General features: G+C 46.7%; 1 protein-coding gene across 1 annotated transcript; it reads right to left on the bottom strand.

Moving 5' to 3' along the window:
* Positions 1-62: 62 nt before the first annotated feature.
* Positions 63-20,115, bottom strand: GOLPH3L (golgi phosphoprotein 3 like). The gene is made up of 5 exons (XM_044272269.1): positions 19,982-20,115; positions 15,562-15,730; positions 5,144-5,275; positions 3,343-3,457; positions 63-2,409 (listed from the first exon to the last, which is right to left on the bottom strand). Exons 2-5 carry the CDS (start codon positions 15,727-15,729, stop codon positions 1,982-1,984), a joined length of 843 nt encoding a protein of 280 aa, XP_044128204.1. The 5' UTR covers position 15,730; positions 19,982-20,115; the 3' UTR covers positions 63-1,981.
* Positions 20,116-20,713: the final 598 nt, after the last annotated feature.

Raw genomic sequence — 20,713 nt, 5'->3', positions numbered from 1 at the left:
AGACAAAAACCCAAAGAAACACTATAAAATGACCCCCCCAATTCCACAAAAGAAATTCACACTTTAAAATATTATGCAGTTTTATTTGAAAGATACTTAATTCATAAATGCAACAAATACATCATGACTTTGGTCCTGTGTACACGATTATCCCGTTAGTCCATCATCCAGACCATTCTCACCAGTTACTTTCACGCTGGGCATCCATTTTGAGGCCCTTGAATTCAAGGTATAATCCGGGCAGCCCACATAAAACACTCCTTAAATAATCCTTGTGCATTGATTTCTCTTTCCGAAGTTTTACAAAAAGACGTTTTCAGGGTATTCGATCAGACAGTAATATTTAATGAAATTAAAAGAATATATGATAAAATAAAATAAATGTAAAAATGATATAATAATTTGAAGGCTTTGTGAAATAAATCTTCATCCTTTCTTCCAATGCATCGAAAAAAAAGCAAAAAATATCCCCTTTTTATGGTTGGAGGCCACGGTAATAAACAAGTCGCTTGCGGGCACGTCCGCTCCAGCACCACTTTCCAATCAGTCGGCAAAGTTTATGGAAGTCATGAGGTCATTGTAACTGGGGCCTTGTTGAGTCAGATGGGTAATGAGGTGGATGTAGCAGTGACTATTTTTGTAATTTAGAACAATTCCATATCGCAACGCAGTTCCAAAATGTTGGATGGCAAGCTGGTTTTACAGGGGTGGGAATAGGGGAGAATGCCCTGGAGGTCATACTGATACCATGCAAACTGGACGTCAGGAGACCAGCACAGTATGGCATCTTCAAGCGCTCACTGGTCGTAGTCAGCAGCAACAGATGGACAAACTCCTGTAGGCTTCAGTTGCCAGCAACTTGATTTCAGAAGTTTTTAGCACCTGGCGATAAGAACCTTAACGAGTGTAACCCAAAAAGTTGGGTGTTGGTAGCACAATGGAGACCAGGTTCCCAAACTTTGGTTCTGATTTGCCGTACATAGACAATACCCAGCCATGTCTTTATGGGGGGGTCACGATGGATGTTCACTGGAACCAGCTTCATTGCAAACATCTATTCTAATGCAGGAAGGCTCCACATGTCCACCAGACTAACTACTGTGGATGGTCAACACTGAGTAAAAAGCCTACGTGAGAAGATCCACAAATAAACATATGCAATGGGGCAGCCAGATGAGGTGTCTACTTTTGCCCAAACACATTTTTGTCTTTAAATGCCCTAATGGCTGGTTATCAACCCAAGCATTGGATCAAGGCTTCTAGATACAAAATCTGCCCAATACAAGCTGGAAAGGAAGAACTTCTGTGAAGAGCATAAATAAATCACGAAGATCCCGATGTACTGTTCCTAAAGAAACATATTTTAATTTTTTTTCCCCCTCTCTATTAAAGCTACATTGCAAATAATTAACGAGATCAAGTTATAGAAGTGGCTTCGCAACCTAAAAACAAAAAGTTAAAAAAACATTTATCATGGCCCAAATCTGTGCAACTTATACATATCCTTCAAAAAAGTCTACATGTCTTTTTGTGTGATAGTCATAGAAAACGTGAGCAGGAGACATCAACTAGGTACAACGGTCACTCTCTTGTGACCTGACCACTCAAGAGTCCACAGCCTATTTAGAACGGAAGAAGGGGGTGCACATTTGTACCAATGTACATCACCATGGACCATTGAAGACTCCAGAATTATCAGGTTGTTGAGTGAACCTTACTTGCTGATTATTTTTTTTAAGCCCTACAAAGAAAAAACAAAAACGTGTATTACGGTAGCTACAGAGTCCACTGCTTCCATGTGCTCTACCAATACACTAGGTATGTGGGTAGGTAGCAGATGGAAGGGTATTTGGGGGCTGGAGGTTCAGAATTCATGTTCAAGCAAAGTTTTCGATCTCTGCATCTCTCCTGCCCCACTGAACGTTCTGGAAAACAATATGGGTGAATCCTTCGTCCGGTTTAATTCCCACCACCATAGATCTTAAGATTTGTTGAAAGCAGACAATACGGCCCAGATCATTTCTGTGCAGTTGGGTTTCGTGGCTTCTACGTCAGGATCCAAATCTAGGAGGTCTTTGGATCTGTTCATGGCCATGTCATACTTGTCATCCGGCAGTGTGGAGAAGGCGTTCTCCAGGACGTCAGAGGAGTGGGCCAGGACCAGCAGGGACAGTGTCCGTTTGTCCATGCGATGTGGGTCATTCACCCACTTTTCGAGGACAGATTCTTGCAGCTTCTTCACAAGTCGTTGCTTCTCTGTGGTATTGGTTACAGGGTGGGTGGTCATGTCGAAGAGCAGGAAGTTTTGCTTCTCTGTGGTCAAGATTCCCTTCTCCACCAAGCTCTTGGCAATACGTTCTCGAACGTTTCGGAGTTGGTACTGAAGCTTGAACGGGTTCCATGTTTCACCTGGTAAAAATAAAGCGTCAGAAATGTTACGTAAGGAAGCGCCAACACATGATATGGGCTCATGCACATGACCGTTGGATGTTTTGCGGTCCACAACACGGATACCAGTTCTCAATGATTCAGTGGTGATCTATGAGGACTTTCCAAACTGCAGCTTCTCAGAAAAGGTGCAATAAAGACAGCCTCCAATGGGGTGGCGTTTAAAGTGATACTGAAGGTGCCCTACTGAGCCACAAAGCTATATATGTCAACCCCAGGGGATCCAGGGGTGCTGTCAAGCGGTTCCTATGATTTGCCAGGGAACCTGAATAGACAATGACTTGCTGCACATGCAGATTTTCTAGGAGTCATTTGTTATTCAGGTTCCCAGGTGGGTCATGACAACCACTGACCAGGACCTGTGAATCCTGGAAGGCTGCACGATTTCCCTAATTACAGGGACCATGGGGGATGGAAATGGCACTACCTCCATGAGCAAAGGCTTAAAATACAGCTATTGCCCGGAGTAATGACCGATCACTGGCTTTATGGTCACGAGACCAAACCACTCAGACGGGGACCCAAAATGGTTGGGAATGGAGCTGCAGCACTGGAAAAGGGGGACTGTGGACAGGTGGGTACATTTAAAAAAAAATAATAATAATAATATTTGATTAAGTTTGCCCCAGGATGGAGATTTCTCATTGAGCCAGTAGGGATGGCCACTATTAAAAAGCAGTACTTGACCTGGAGGACGTTGTCTTGGCAGGCTACTGCAGGTAAAATGTATGACCACCAGAAGATGGTGGTAGCCCGCATTCCCTCACCAGATATTGGTGTAATATCCTAAGGATCAATATCATGTTCCTGATAAACCCCTTGAAATTCAGTTCAACCGATCACCTTTGCTTTGCCTCTGGTTTCCCAACCCAAGTGACGCTCCACAAATCTTACCGGTCAGTAACTCTATCCAGCTCTGGACAGTTTCCGCAGGATCGGTTGCCTTAATGTGTTTCAGGGTCTCGTCCAACAGAACATCTCCTGTTGGTGCCTCTGACTTGAGCAGCACCTATGAAGCAATTATACAAAAGGTCAACTTAGAGCAAGACCTCATGTCTCAACAAACTGGCAAAACTGTACCCAATAAATGCCCCTGACTAAGAAAAACCCGAGCCCTGCACAGGTGGCGAAACCCCCCCTTTTGGTTGGCCATGGGTGGTCCTTCTCTCCTGCTATCGATCACTACTGTTTGTTAAACCGCATTTACACGAAGCACTAATCCCCTCTGCAAGGGAATAAATTATCACTGCTACGATCATTCCTCCCCATACAGATTCACTGTTTGTTGGAAACACATCCCTCTTTACACAGGATGATCCTCGGCCCAGAAATGATCATTTAAGGTGATGTGTGAAAGATGTGATCACCCAAAGAATGACCTCGCTTGATAGCACCTTGACATAGGGCAATTATCGGGAACGAGCATTCCTACCAATGCCCCGACACTCAGGCTGCGTAAAAGGTTTTGTTTAATAGTCAGTGTTTCCCAACCTAGGGATCTTACAAAAACAACTACTCCAAACATCAGTCAGTAAAGGTTTTGAGGAAAAAAGGAATGTGCGACGGGTCTGAGGGAGGTTGTAGTCATTAGACCGGAGGCTGCAGAGCTTATGTGCAGCCAATAACTTTCTAGGGTTCTTATAGGTCAGTGCACACATACTAAATAGCAGGACGTCGGTTATTACACCACACCCTGGAAGATTAGCTGAGCGGAGACAGCTCTGGGAGCAGGAGGGGGTGGGTCGGAGCTCATACTACAGTATTATATATTACACCAGCTCACTGTAGGTCCACGATGGGAAATTCTGACCTCATTAGTCCAGCCTGCTGACTGTTTGCATTAGCTACGACCTGTAATCGCCTCAGGGTGGTTGAACATGTGCAGCATGACAAAGCTACCCTACTCACTCCGCAAGAAGTTTTGTGTGCGCGTATGTGCGCATTTTTGATTGGTGGCGGTGTTGATCGTTGACATACAAGGGCAGAAACGCTCCACTGAGACCTGTTCACCTTCGGCTGCGCTCGGTGAGGCAACATGTCTTGGACTGAGAATTTATGGATTATCGAATCCGGGTTTAAAGGAATTTTGCTACATTTTGTTATTGACTGCAGGAGTTTAGTATTGCCTTTAAGAAGAAGTGTCGCATCCACCTTGTGACAGGTAAGGATTTGGCTCCGCATCACACAGACTGAACACACACCATGGTGTTGACCATCTGGAACCCTGCCCGGTTTTATAGATTTCCTATTGTACCAGGAAGTAGTAAGGCTCCTGACATTTAAAGAAGCATGCACACCCTACCACTAGTGTGATTTATTTATTTTTTTACCTGGGGGGAGGTTGCCTTAAAGGGTCACTCTCCCACAACTTAGAGATTTTAGAAGTCTCCGCCTAGGACCTTCTCTGAAGAAAGAGGTCTCGTGCTGGCAGACCCTGCCCAGCTGCCATTACATGGAGATTTCTTTAATGCATACACTGGATAAAGCTCCTGACATACACCAGAAGTATCCACAATGTTCCATTAGGAGGCCAGATGGACTTTGCATACCATTTGGTTGTGGTATGGAATACAACGGTATAAGGTAAAAATAAAAACAAAAATAAAACAAAAACAGCCTTCCATGGGAGATGGTCCTGATGGACAACCCCAACGTAAGCTCTTAAAGCGATGTGCAGAGGAGTACATGATCTTACCCTTCGATCCAAGAGGCGTTTCTTGCGTAAAGTAGCCGGCTCCAGAATAACACGTCCCCTGAGGGCGAGCTCGATGAGGATACCGCCACGTAGTCCCGAGGATATGCAGTCATTCCAAAAGGATGTATAACCCTGCACCAAAACGAGACAAGTCAGGAAAAACTGACATCACAATAAGTGTAATACTGTCCTAAAGGGAGGTTTCATATGAGGGTGCTCAATCTGTGAAACAGTCTGACCACCTCGTCCATAAATGTCAGATAGGTGCGGGACCTGTTCCCATCTCCAAAATGAGAAGCATGAAGCAAAGGAGAGCACACCGAGCATTCGCCGCTATGGAACTTCCAAAAATAGCTGAGCAAGCTTGCTTGGCCATTTTTGGATCTCCCAATGTAGCTTCAGAGGTCCCATTCTGGAGATAGGAGCGGGGTGCCACAGGTGTGTCCAGAACATATCTGACACAGATTGCATATCCTAGAGATATGCCATTGATGTCGGCGATGGGTATAACTCTTTAATTACTTATCACTCCTGGAAGTTCTGAAGGTATATGATCAGCCACTCGGAAACCAAGTTTCATAATGCTCCACTTCTAAAAATCACGCATCCACAGCCATAATTTTTCCGGTCTGAGCTATGGATGGGAGGTTGCTTCCGATGTAGACAGGCTAGAACTATTTCTTTCCTTCTCGTTCATCTGCACAAGCACCAGAGAGGAATAGTTCTGGTCCCGTCCACAGCAGAAGTGATGTCCTGTCCATAGCTCAGGTTGGAAACCTAGTAAAGGACGTGAAGTTGGCAAATTCAAAATATTCAGAAGAGCACTGGGATCCGGAGCGGCCGACTAATGCATATTCAGGAAGGCGAGTAACTTTCTTCTTCAGGTGTGTTCTGTGTAGTTAAGTTCGGTTGTTTGGACTTGTTGGGTCTTTAAAACCCCTTTAATGCACACTAAAAACGTGAAAGCCTTTTCTTCCTTCTCTGCTGAGATATAATAGCTTCAAGACACAGGTCAGAGGCCTGAAGTAGACTCTGATGACAACACATCTCCTTCCTGCCATGTTGTCCTGGAGACCTGACATGCATCAAACCATGAAATACAACCGTATCTCCATCCTACCCGGCCTATATAGAATCAGCCAAATGTGTATATGTGGGGACATCAATATTTTCTATGATTTGGCACCATTTAATGTCTCCATCACAACATTTCACTTCACAGAAATGAGGACATTTGTCATCTATGGATTCTCTCTTTAAACTTTAGACCTACAAATCATCTCAGAGAAGACAGTAGGGAATAGGACATCATCAGGTGCCCTCTTTAGGCTTTGGGCCTACAAATCAGGATGGAATAGGACGTCATCATATTCTCTCTTAAGGCTTTCGGGCTACAAATCACCTCAAAAATTCGGAGGGAATGTGACATCAGATGCCCTCTTCAGGCTTTGGGCCTACAAATCAGGATGGAATAGGACGTCAGAGTCTCACTCCAGGTTTTGGGGCTACAAATCACCTCAAAAAAATAATAATCGGAGGGAATGTGTTAATCAGATGCACTTTTCAGGTTTTGGGCTTACAAATCCAAAGAGTCATATCTTAGCTTCTAAGTGGGATATTATAGATTTAATATTTTTCTTCAGGTTGTCTATCATCTGGAATAAAAACGTACTGCTGCCTAAATGAGCGATATCACTAGAGAAAAGGTGAAAGCAACATTACGACCATGGCCTGGGTCGACGAAGGGTTAAGTGGACACTGCTCAGTGTCGACATCTCTCTTTACTGTGCATACATCCAAGTGATAATTGTGCCAGTCATGTGTGCCAAGCCACCCAGATCTCTCCCGGATGTGTCCGTCATCAAGGAGAGGACTGGCCTGCGTCATGCCAAACCTCATTCCAGCTGTCCAGAAATGAGAGCGAAGACGGCGAGAAGATTGTGCAATGCGAACACTACCCAGAATGCAGTTCTCCCAGCTGTAGTACATCTATAGGGGTGCCCTGCAAAAAGCAGAAAGGGTGGGGGGCTCTCTAGTAAGAGATAAGCCCCCCTTGTTATTCTAATCGGTAGGTTCCTGAGGGTTGACTCCCATACTATTGACCATCTCACATAGTCCTGAATTTGCAGGGGCTGTTCCTAAGTTTCAGATGCAAATTGGGACTGTCCTGGACCAAAAGTGGGTGGGGCATATGTAAACCTCGCCCATAAATGGGAAGACCTGTACAGTTTGGGGGCATGCCCAGGGGAGTGGCCTATTTGCCCCTACATTACTAACTGCAAACTTATTAATTATCTCATGAAATTCTATTCCAGGTATACACTAAGGAAATTCCCCAAGTAGTAATTTTCCATCAAGATGCTTTCTTCTGCCACCGGTGGGGGAACCCCCAGGAATTTTAAGATGTTCCCCTCCTTTTGTAGGGGTTGGAGATAATTTTTTATGTTAATGAGCTCCAAATCCGTTGCCTCATGTCACAGTCATAAGACATTTATATCATATCCACCTCTGGAACCCCCACAGGAACACGGCCCAGCCTTGAACCCCCCCAGGAATGGAGAGGTGGCCTTGCATACACTTCTATAGGGAGTTCTAAACATAGGAACACACGCTTACTTTGCTATTTCTGAAACTCCCATAGAGAAAAAGTGGTCTGCACACACAAGGCCACCTCAATAGCGGCCGAAAAAAATACCCTTTTCTCAAGATGGGTGCAGATCCCACCTCTGGAACCACACGCATAGGACATTTATGGCATATACTGTCAATGTGCCATAAATGTGCCTCTTGGAGTAATAAACTTCTGTCTGCTTGTAGATACCACTAGAGGGAGCTCAGGAGCTTACTGCATACATTTATTATATTAATGTGCTACTCAGGAGGAGGGTTATAGATGTAGACAGCTCCCTTTGAACTGACTGGGAACGGTATAAGTCTGCATACAGAAGGCTCCTCGTTGTGTCGGAAACTACGTTTCTTTTAAAGGGGTTTCCAGGAGTTCAATATGGATGACCTATCTCGGAGATGGGCAAACTGAGGCTCTCCAGCTGTTGTAGAACTACAACGCCCAGTCTGCCTACAGCAGGCCATGATGGGATTTGTAGTTTTACAACAGCTGGAGAGCCGCAGTTTGCCCATCACTGACCTATCCTAACAATATCAGATCGGTGGGCGTGGGCCCCTCCCCCTCTGATCAGTTGCTTGAAAAAGCCACGGCACGCCGATCAGAGCTGTGGCCTCTTCCTAGGGCAGTGACGTCATGTTTATTAGTCACATGGCCTAGGTGCACTTGAATGGGCCTGGGCTGCAATACCAAGTACATCCACTATACAATATATGGCGCTGTTCTGGGTATACCGTCTCAGCCTCTTCAAGCAGCTGATCGTAGAGGGGTTTCGTGATCTAATATGAATGATAGGCCATCAATATTAAATTCCCTGGAAATGATTCTCTAGCAATTAGTGAAATGCAGAAGCAGCGCCTTCCAACATAACACGGAAATGAACAGAGAGCGTACAATAAGCCTGCTAATATACATGACATAGGTGGGGAGGGGTTAATTAAAAATTTGGGATAATGCAGGGACATTCCCCATCTCTATTCTGTGCAGGAAAGGGTTAACAGAACAGTGATAATCCCTTGCAGAGCTCATGGTGTCAAGCGCCGTCGCCTCTGGTTGTCCGTATAGTGACAGGCACTCCCCTGCCAGGTAGAGGCTTGCCCAACAGAGGAGGTGCAACTTCTGTCCTGAACTCCAAGCTCAAATATTAGTACAAAGGCCCCATACCAGCAGGTGTCCGGAAAGCTACGATGACGCACATAACTGAAAACCCAACTCCAGGACGGAAAATGATGCAAGCCTTCAATATTCTTTCTGAATCCAGGGCTTTCAAGATCTCTGCTTGCTGTCCATGCATAGAAACTTTACTATGACCAGGACAAGTGCAGGTCCCTGTGTGTGTGTGTGTCCATCACATGACCAGAACAGGCTTCCATCCTGTGTAGGTCAATTCCAAGCAGAGATCTTGAAAAAACTGTGGGGAACGGATACAAAAACTGTTCAACTTTCCATGATCTAGAAGTCTAACAAGGATTGCTGAAACGGGAGTAGCCCTTCAAGATACCTTGGGCCGGGTTCACACTGCTCCACACGAGAAGATTCAGATGTGGATTTAGAATCCATTCACATCCTGTGAGGTGTGCCTTAGGGCATGTCCACACGTGCCATGTACTGGTGCGGCCAGACATTACATGGCATCAATACGTGATTAGCAGGGGTCCGACACCACCACTCATCAGCTCTGGCACTGGAACTACAGCGCACTCCATTGAGTAGTGGACGGAGCTGGTTACTGCAGTAGTCACTTCAATGCGGTTACCAGCTCTGTCCACTACACAATGGATGGCGTTGCAGTTCTGGTGCTAGAGCTACCGCAGGAACAGCCGATTGGTGGAGAATGAACGGATGGACCTCCACCGATCAAACACACTGATCTCCTAACCTGGATTCCATCTTGCCACAATCCCTTTAATAGCTCTCAATGGTTGGGGCTGACCCTTGATGTTACGTATTGGCGGCTGATTGTCCATCACAACGGTCCACCATCAGGTGATTGAGCGGGGAGGGGGCTCATGTATATCGCGAGGTGGTAATAAGACCAGGAGGTTATCTCTACATAGGCTTTTATGACATATCTACTAGATATAATGTTCACTCCTCCACCAGGAAACCAAATTGGTCTCTCTAGATCTCCAAACCATCTAATCAATAGGCCAATAAAATCTTTGGTGAGAAAACAACTTGAGAAAAAAATAAATAATTTGGATGCCATCCAGACACTAATTGTCTTGCAACAAATGTAAAATATCAGCTGCGCGTATCAATTATGTTGTAAAAGGCCACGCTGAGTTTTATGGTGGAGCAGGATAAGGAGCTGTATATACCGTAAGGAGCTGCTATGGAGAAGGTCAAAAAGGTTCGGAGATGACAATGAAACATGAGAAGAACCATAACGTGTGTGGGTCCAGGCATTCAATCAGAGCTAGGGTTAAGCCCGACGACTACCTGGACAGGACTAGAACAACCAGTCCTACAGGTCTGACACGACCTACAATAGAAATGTGCGAGGTAGGTTGGGCCCTTATATCAGAGAATCTACAGGACGTACAAATCCTCTTCCGGGGGCGAGGCGGTGGAAGAGTAAACACAACACAATGCTTTATCAAGTTATCTCCTCTTTATGGTGCTTCAATTCTTCCCCCCTCCTCCAAAGGTCTACCCAAGAACTGTTGTTCTATAATTTGGCCTTCTGGAATCCCACTGATCCAGCATCCTCAAGTGGTGGAGACATGGCAGCAAAAAGAGGTTAAAGGGGTTGTCTAGAGGACTAAAATTTCTTTAAAAAGGCTGCTTACTTCACCGACCCAGTTCCGATGCTTCCCGATCCCCTACACTTATGAGAACGTTTCTGAGGAACGTGAAAGAGGTTTTAATATGTTGACTTGGCCTCCAAACCCTCCAGATCTCCATCCGTTCCCATCATGTGCTGGAAAAACAGGTCCGATCCATGGAGGCCTCACCTCACAGCTTACAGGATCTGCTGCCAGACCTTCAGAGGTCTTGTGGTGTTCATGATTTGTGGAGGAACAAGAGGGATCTACGAAATATTATGGCCGATTGGTGTAGGTCTATTCTAGAGGCTTTAAAGATTAAACTTCTGATATGGATATCTAGACGAGGCCTCAATGCTTCAATGTAGCGGCCATCGTTAGTCATGAGTGTATATGATGCCCTAACGTATAAACCAGTTGTCACAGTCATATACAGTAGACATCCTCCCCTCCCACATTCTTATCTACTAGAGTCACGTCACATGCATAGAGAACATAGCAACCGCATTCTCCATGGGTGAGAAACTTCTAGAGCCTGCTGGACGACATTACGATGAAGCAGCAGCATCCGCCATATTTTATTGTAATTCTTAAATTAAATCGAGGCACTAATACTAGGATAATGTCATAAAAGAGGCTTAGTAGTAATCCGCCCTAATACTGCACGACTAACCCATAAAAAACAAAGAAAAAAACAACCACCCACAGTCCTGAAACAATAGAGCCGGTGGCCATATGCAAAATAATCTACCTCTTTGGTGGCACCCCACCGTGAATTCTGGGCAGAGAGAAATTTTGGATTTTTGTTGCTTTTTTTAAAATAAATTTTATTGCTTATTATAGCCCTCACGCTTACACACAATGCTGCCCCTAGTGGGCATGGTCATGTATCTGCATCACAATACAGCAAGCCCCATGATTCATGGTCGAAAGCAGCAGAGACAAATCTTTTTATAAGATTAGATAGAAAGGTTTGCTTTGTTGATTCAGGAACAGCCCCACTCTTGCGCATAGGCCATGTCTGGTATAACAGCTCAGCCCCATTCACTGTAATGAAATGGCAGAAATAATCCATAGCGTCTTTCTGAGGCTCGCTTTGCTGTATAGACTAGGACAGAGTCAGCAGAGCCATCTCATAGCTTAGATAAAGCAGCAGTAGCAACACTACCTGCTATAAACATATATATGCTCCTGTATGCAGCTCCTCATAGTTGCTGTGTAGACTAGAACAGAGTAAGCAGTATCCTCTCAGAGCCAAGCTAAGGCAGAGTAGCAACACTATTTGCTATAAACACTGATTTGGCCTTGTGTGTAGCTCCCCAGTTGCTGTGTAGACAAAGATAGAGTCAGCAGAGCCATCTCATAGCTAAGATAAGGCAGAGTAGTAACATTATTTGCTATAGAAACAGATTTGGCCCTATATGCAGCTCCCCACAGTTGCTGTATAGACTAGAACAGAGTCAGCAGAGCAATCTCATAGCTTACATAAGGCAAAGTAGCAACACTATTTGCTATAAACACAGATTTGGCCTTGTATGTAGCTCCTCAGTTGCAGTATAGACTAGGACAGAGTCAGCAGAGCCATCTCATAGCTTAGATAAGGCAGGGTTTCAACTCTATTTGCTATAAACATAGATATGGCCCTATACGTAGCTCCCATGGTCACTGCCTGGACACTGACACAAATCTGCCCCTGTTGGGCGCTGTCACAAAATGCATTTCCAGTGTAATCATTTCCTGCATTTGCACACAGAAAAAAAAAATATAAAAAATATCATGTCAATTAAAGGGGTTTCTGTGAATAGGAGTAATGCAACTTTCTAATGTACTTTCTGTATCAGTTATGGTACAATTTCCACATGAGACAACAGCCCTTTCTTTTATCCAATGGGAGTAAACAATGAATACTTCCACATAGTGACAGCAAGCAGAGATCTTGAAAAACACGAACAATTCGAGTATATAAAAAAATTGGTATAACTTTATACAGAATCATACAATAAGGCTACATTCACACGTCAGTATTTTTCTATAATCCGAATTTCGGTCCGTTTTTTGCGGATCCGTTGTTCCTGAAAATGTTTCCGTATGTCATCCGTTTTTTGCGGATCCGCAAAAAACGGAAACATGTATACATTTCAATAATCAAATAAAGTTGTTTGGATTTCTTTGAAAAAAAATTGAAAAAAATAAATAAATAAAAATTTGCTATGTGTTTCCAGGAACGGATTCCGCAAAAAACGGAAGACATACGGAATGACATCCGAATGTCTTCCGTTTTTTGCGGATCCATTGACTTTGTATTGTACCAGGATCCGAATTTTGCGGAAAAGAATAGGACATGTTTTATATTTAAACGGACATGCGGAACGGAACAACGGAAACGGACAGCACACATTGTGCTGTCCGATTTTTTCCAGGACCCATTGAAAATGAATGGGTCCAGATCTGGTCCTGATCTGTTCCGCAAAAAACGGAACAGATCAGGAAAGAAAAAACGGACGTGTGAATGGACCCTAACCCTCATTCTCAGAGACTGGAATACCCCTTTAATAAATGACTCAGACCTAGGTCCCACACCTATGTGAAGAACCGGGGGGCTCCCCTGCACCCCCCCCCCTCCGTACAGGTAAACAGCTCTTTCCTTTCATTAGCATGGGAGTTCTTGAAACGGCCGAGCCACCCATTATGTCTGAAGTCTACCCCCAGGAATGCTAGCTTTTTCTGGACTACTACTTCCATTTTCTCTCCAGGCCTCCACTTAGGAGGTACAGGGCAGAGCAGCGACTATCTGGTTAAATATTAAAAGAGGACTCCGAGCGGCTGCCAGACACGAACGGTCATTACAGCCATTACAAACAGGATATGAAGAAGGGGGGGGAAAAAAACGTGACACTTCCTTATTCCCCGGATGCCTATGTGGTCACAAATCCTCAAAATGCTGCAAAGGCAGCATAATGTCCACCTACGGGGGTCTTCCGGGATCGGCATATTGATGATCAATCCTCAGGACAGGTCATCAATACCACATACGTAGGGGGTCCGACTCCAGGCACCGCCGCAGATCAGCTTGTGGCCCTAATTCAATCTCCACAGCCTCGTCACTGCTTGCATGGGGCCTTGCTGCCTGCGCACTGTCTACTCAATAACGGAGCATCACAGCTCCTGCGGGTTGTCGTGCAGAAATTCGCACGACTTTCCGTAAAAAATAAATAATCCACACCTTTCCTGTTTTAGGAACTACTTGCATCCTCCATGTAATAACAATTCCGCAGCATCTATCCCTATGACTCGCGGTGTGCCATTCCTTTATTATTCCTGCAAGAAGTTACAAAATAATTACAAGCAGGTTGCAGCGAGGGTCCAGATGGGTGTTACCAGATGGGGGCATGTCCCTGCACAGCCTGACAGAGGGGGGAGTGTCCCTTGCCAAGGTAAGATGGGACTCAGCCCCGGCCTTACGGGAACAGCTGGGCATGCCGGCACTACGCAAAAAGCGAGGCAGAACAAGCTACGCTGCCTAAGTTTCCATAGGGAGATGGGACAATCCTATGAACCTCCAAACAGATCCAATGCACCGTTACGTGGTCCGAGGACTGAGGCGCCATCATCGGGGAAAAAATGCCATCTGAAGCTTCCTCCATGCTTTACACTGCAGGTCAGCATGTTCAGACTGGTGGCTGTGTGGAACCACAAGTTCACCAGGACGTCCATGCATGAAGAGCTAATTAGGGTAGTAACACCCTAAAGTAGGGTGGTCTTCTGCCCCAGTCTAATCAGGTGAGGAGACAACCACAGCAGAATGAAGAATGAATGAAGAGGTGGCTGCGCACATGAGCAGTTCTCACTATATGGTACAGTAACACGGGAGGTGCGGATCCTAGAGGTGGATATACTCCCACAAGCAACTAGACCACCAGTGAGAAAAGGAAATCTTCAGCAGCACAAATCCTGAAACAGGGACCCTGTAGATCATTTCTAAATCAGGTCCGGCTGGAATTTCCTGCTGGTGGACACTTGGGCGGTGGTCACAGATCACCTCGCCCGTCACACTAGAAATAATACTGTTAAAGGGTATGCTTACTTCTGAAACCCTTTCTATTGCCTCAACGCACCTTAAACTGAAGCTGCTGGTGTGGCCAGTGCTGCGGGGATACGGCGTCCATAGAGTCATGTGTCTCCAAACTAACCCTGAAAAAAGGGACTGACACAAGACTGCAGGATCAGACTACATAGGGATGTTTGTAGTCTGTAACCATGGAGACACTGCAGTCTGAATAGGAGCAGGGTAGATATTTAAAAGTGTTTAGTCTAGCTCTCAAAAAAACCTGCTGCGGGTGTACAAACCCTAAAGGGTACCTATCACTTTAAAATGCATTTGATCAGTGGGGGTCCGGTTGGAGACCCCTGCTACCAATATCTAACATGGACATGGAAGCTGTCAGCTGAGCATACCCCCTCACTTCATTTCGGATTAGGTCTACTTGTACAGAGCCACTTTGTTTTAGTGATAGTTGGGGGTCTCGGCACCTGGACCCCCATGGGTTAAAACTGCTGCCACATGTCTTTCACTTTTATCTTCTTACATTCTCTCTCTATACGGCAAACTGGAGGGCCCCGGCACACGCAAAGAACACAATTTCAGCTTACGGAATGGAAAAGCGCCACCCACGCTTGCATGGTTGGTTTTGGTACTGCAGCTCAGCCACATTGCGATGCATGTGCGGCTATGGCCATGTGGACAAGAGAACTGCTGTGTTGGGAGCTTCGGTGTCTCACTAAGACAGGTGGCACTCAATCTCCTCTGAAACTACAATTCCCAGCATGCTCCAGTCCTCGGCGGTACAAAGAACAGCCGAGCATACTGACAGTTTAACAGCAGCCGGCGTGTCAGATACTGTAGTACCCAACATGGCAGTTCTCCGTCCATTTGGCAGTACCCGGTACTGCAGCTCGGCCCCATACACCTGAATAAGTCTGAGCTGCAGCAGGACATCATGAACATGGCCGCTTCTTCTGATTCTCACCTCTTTATCCTTCAGGCCCAGGAGAAGAACCTCCTCCATAAGCGTCAGCCTCATGTCCTTACAGTCCCCCGCGGCATCCTCATCTTTGTCTTTGCTGGAATCGTCAGAATCGGCCCTCTTGTCCGGGCCCTCTTCTCCACGTCGGCCACGCCGAATTAAAGTGGTCATCCTTTTAATAAAGTGGGGGAGGGGAAACAGTCAGATACATGGTGACTACATGGACATTAAAGGTCTCATTCATCATGGCTGCTTTCTTTAAAAACAGCGCCACACCTGTCCATGGGTTGTGCCTGGTATTGGGGTTTGGCTAAATTCATTTGAAGTTGAGCTGCAATACCGGATACAACCTGAGGACAGTGGTGGCGCTGTTTTGGGCGGAAACAGCCATGTTCTTCTAATCTTGGACACCCGAGAGGTATGTTCACTGCAGATCAGCAGTTTGCGACTACCCAATCACGTTTTTCATATGCCAGGTCACTTCTTGACGCAGATTTCAAATCCGTACGGATAAGAGTCCCATTGGAAACAATGGAATGGGGATTTAACGCAGATTTGGGGAGTAAAATACACAAGAAAGGCTGTGTGAACATAAACTAAAGTTTCTATCTTTTACATGAGGACACCTTTATTAATATGGGTGCATAGGTGCACGCTAAATGGGGCACCTATGGGTTACAGCCTCACTTCTCAAAACAGTCTTTCCAACCAATCAGAGCTCAGCTTCCATTTCTAAAACGGCTCTGGAAAAATGAAAGCTGTGCTCCGATTGGTCGAAGAGAATTTTCCTGTCAGACTCTCTCTTTGAGAGGTTTTACTGACTGGCAGGGTAGACTGCCCCCTGTCACTACAGTGGGCAAACGTGCCTGCGAGCGATGGCCATTTTATAGGAGTCTGTGGGCCGAGAGCTAGATTATAAAACCTATATTATAGGCTTCATTTATCAAAACTGGTGTAAAGTAGAACTGGCTCAATTGCCCATAGCAACCAATCAGATTCCACCTTTCATTTTCCAAAGGAGGCCTGAAAAATGAAAGGGGGAATCTGATTGGTTGCTATGGGCAACTAAGCCAGTTTTCCTTTACAACAGTTTTGCTGAATCTCCCCTATAGGCCTCATTTATCAAAGCTGTCGATGCCCATAGCAACCAATCACAGCGCAGCTTTCATTTTTCCTGAGGAGTTTAAGAAATGAAAGCTGCGCTGTGAATGGTTGATAGGGGCAACAAAGGCAGGTTGTCTTCTAGATAGCTTTAGAAAAGTCCCCCATGAGGGTCATGTTCACCTCGGTGCTGGAGGCTCCGGGAAGGACCTCCGTCACCGATTCTGTAAAAAACGTGACCCAAAATAGCGCAGTATTTTGTAAAATACCGCTGGGCCCCATATGTGTGGGTCATGTGTGTGACGCTGTTCCTATAGTGTAGGAGAACGCCCATGTGCACAAGGCCTTAAAGGGATTCTCCAAGACCGGGAAGCCATTTTGTATTAGCAGGCAAGGTGCAGGGGTTAAAAATAAGAGTCTCATCTGTCATCGGTGCACCGGTTCCATCACACGCATGTCACTGCTGCACCCTGCCAAAATAAGTACCTGGTTTCAGGGGTCCCCTTTAAACGCATTGACTTTGTAAGGAAACATCCCATAATGTAGGCTTCAACCTAAAGGGGTCTTTATATTGTCCCCCCAGGTCACACTTCTATGCCATGGGTGTGAACGTAAGGGCCGATGATGTAATGGGGGTACTGCGGTACCCAATCCCATAGGGGCTGGTCATATCTACAGGGCACTCTGCCTGATGGAATAATGGGGCAATGTTATGGGGGCACTGTAGGTGATTATGTTATCGATTACTATGGCTGGCAATACTCTGGGGGCACTGTAGGCGATTACGATATTGAGTGCTATGGCTGGCAATACTATGGGGGCACTGTAGGTGATTAGGTTATCGATCACTATGGCTGGCAATACTATGGGGGCACTGTATGTTATGGAGCACTATGGTTGGAAATTCTATGGGGCCACTATAGGCGATTATGTTATGAGGTGCTGTGGCTGGCAATGCTATGGGGGCACTGTATGTTATGAGGTGCTGTGGCTGGCAATGCTATGGGGGCACTGTATGTTATGAGGTGCTGTGGCTGGCAATGCTATGGGGGCACTGTATGTTATGAGGTGCTGTGGCTGGCAATGCTATGGGGGCACTGTATGTTATGAGGTGCTGTGGCTGGCAATGCTATGGGGGTACTGTATGTTATGAGGTACTGTGGCTGGCAATGCTATGGGGGCACAGTAGGCGATAATGTTATCGAGCACTATGGCTGGAAATGCTATCAGGGCACTATAGGCGATTAGGTTATGGAGCACTATGGCTGGCAATGTGATGGGGGCACTGTATGTTATGTAGCACTATGGCTGGTAATGTGATGGGGGCACTGTATGTTATGTAGCACTATGGCTGGTAATGTGATGGGGGCACTGTATGTTATGTAGCACTATGGCTGGTAATGTGATGGGGCACTGTATGTTATGTAGCACTATGGCTGGTAATGTGATGGGGGCACAGTATGTTATGTAGCACTATGGCTGGTAATGTGATGGGGGCACTGTATGTTATGTAGCACTATGGCTGGTAATGTGATGGGGGCACTGTATGTTATGTAGCACTATGGCTGGTAATGTGATGGGGGCACTGTATGTTATGTAGCACTATGGCTGGTAATGTGATGGGGGCACTGTATGTTATGTAGCACTATAGCTGGTAATGTGATGGGGGCACTGTATGTTATGTAGCACTATGGCTGGTAATGTGATGGGGGCACTGTATGTCATGTAGCACTATGGCTGGTAATGTGATGGGGGCACTGTATGTCATGTAGCACTATGGCTGGTAATGTGATGGGGCACTGTATGTCATGTAGCACTATGGCTGGTAATGTGATGGGGGCACTGTATGTTATGTAGCACTATAGCTGGTAATGTGATGGGGGCACTGTATGTTATGTAGCACGATGGCTGGTAATGTGACGGGGGCACAGTAGCTGGCAATGTTATGGGGGCACTGTGTCTGTAAAAGATTTACAGGGAGTGACACTAGCAATAGTATGGGGGTAATAAATTAGGCACTGTTAAAGGGGCACTGGGGCTGTTGATATATGATGGGTTAGAGGACAGACTGGACCCACATTATGGGGGTACTGTTAAGTGCATAGATACGGGGTTCACATCTGAGAGACGATACAATAAATGGCTTGTCATTCGGGGGCTCAGAGTTGCAGATTTGGCACCAGGAGATGGAGATCCAAGCTTCACCTCTGGATAATAAGGAATAACATGGATGGACAACCTAAAAGGAACCCATCAGCAGAAGCTACCCCGTTATAGGTTAGGCCGTCACCTGTAGCTCACAACTTTACCCCAACCTCCGCTGTGGTTGTACTGCAGTTTACCCTAAACCACTGGTGATTGCAACTGGAATGACTCTTGTTTTGGTGGCATCATCTGGACAAGGTTTCTCCATTCTGCAGATTTATGGTGTATTGACAGGAAAGCCAAACATGTTTGACCGGCGTCCTCATTGATTCCGGGAGCCCAATCACTGGTATCCACAGCGACCTGGGAAGCCTGACTACTGTGGGCCTCAGTGATCGGGGAAGCCTGACTACAGCAATCCCAGGAGGCTGGCAACCGGAGTCCGACTACTGGCGCCCTCAGAGTAAGACAGCCGGCACTCCAATAGCGATCCCGGAAGCCCAGCTACAGGGGCCCGCAGCGATCCCGGAAGCCCAGCTACAGGGGCCCGCAGCGATCCCGGAAGCCCAGCTACAGGGGCCCGCAGCGATCCCGGAAGCCCAGCTACAGGGGCCCGCAGCGATCCCGGAAGCCCAGCTACCGGGGCCCGCAGCGATCCCGGAAGCCCAGCTACAGGGGCCCGCAGCGATCCCGGAAGCCTAGCTACAGGGGCCCGCAGCGATCCCGGAAGCCCAGCTACAGGGGCCCGCAGCGATCCCGGAAGCCCAGCTACAGGGGCCCGCAGCGATCCCGGAAGCCTGACTATTGCCACCATCAGTGATGCCAGGAGCCCCACTACTGGCACCCTCTGCGACCCTGGTGGCTAAATGTGTGGGGCATCAGAGGTGACACCCTATGTGACAGGTCGCCCACCTCTGGTATCTCTGTGGACATTCTGTGTGTAGGGGACACCGATCTGGACCCCAGGACAATCCTCTGTAACCCTATCCTGATGGGGGTGATGACCTTATCTGCACAAGTAGGATTCCTCTTATGATAATAACATATCGTGACAGATATGTCCGATCGTGATAACCGCATAGGCCAGCTTGACATGTATCATGGGACGGTGACATAGTTGCACATATAACATACACGACACACACGGTCACGACGCCCCCGTCCTCCCCCGTCTTACCTGCTCCACTCAGTTCAGCTCCTTAAAAACTTCACTTCCTGGTCTGGGACACATCAGCTCGGGGCGGGCAGCGCTCCTTCACGTCGCTCGGTGTCGCCACTGACTGACAGCACAATCCACCAATCAGATGCGGCCCCCGCGATGTAAGGCGCTGGCCCCGCCCTGCGTCGCCCAGGCCTCGGCTCGTACAAGCGGATGCCGTGACAGCTTAGCCTTTGCCAATCAGAAACCGAAAAAGCGGAGTGGAGGCGGGACCTGGTGGAAGCCCAAGACAACTACGTCATGTGATCTTCGCGCGGCGGCCATCTTTGTTTAGGGAATAAGGACTCTCTTGTGTAGATACCAAGGGGGTAGTGATATATAGAGGTGATTATTACATCACCTTTATAAAAGGATGTCCTAAGGCCAGATTCACACGATGCATCTACAATGGTGCCTCTTTATTCTGTATGAACCCATGAGTCTGCCCAATTCCAGATGCCCATCAGGTGGACCTCATGTGGTTATCCCAAGAGGCCTGCAATTTGGTATGGTGGCAAGCTGCAATTTTAGCACAACCACCTGGCGGCGCCCTAGTCTAAAACTGATCTGATGATATAGTGGGGCGTCTCCCCCACCATCGCTCATATCGTGGGGGGGCTCATGTATGATGTACACATGACAGCGGCTGATCGGGGAGCGGTCCCAGTCCTGGTTACATGGTCAGACCGTCCTAGGTGACAGTCCCATAAT

The sequence above is a fragment of the Bufo gargarizans genome, chromosome 11 (assembly GCF_014858855.1).
Source record: "Bufo gargarizans isolate SCDJY-AF-19 chromosome 11, ASM1485885v1, whole genome shotgun sequence".
Lineage (NCBI taxonomy): Eukaryota > Metazoa > Chordata > Amphibia > Anura > Bufonidae > Bufo > Bufo gargarizans.
Note: the sequence above shows the minus strand (reverse complement) of the source record. Positions and strands in the feature narration are given on the sequence as shown.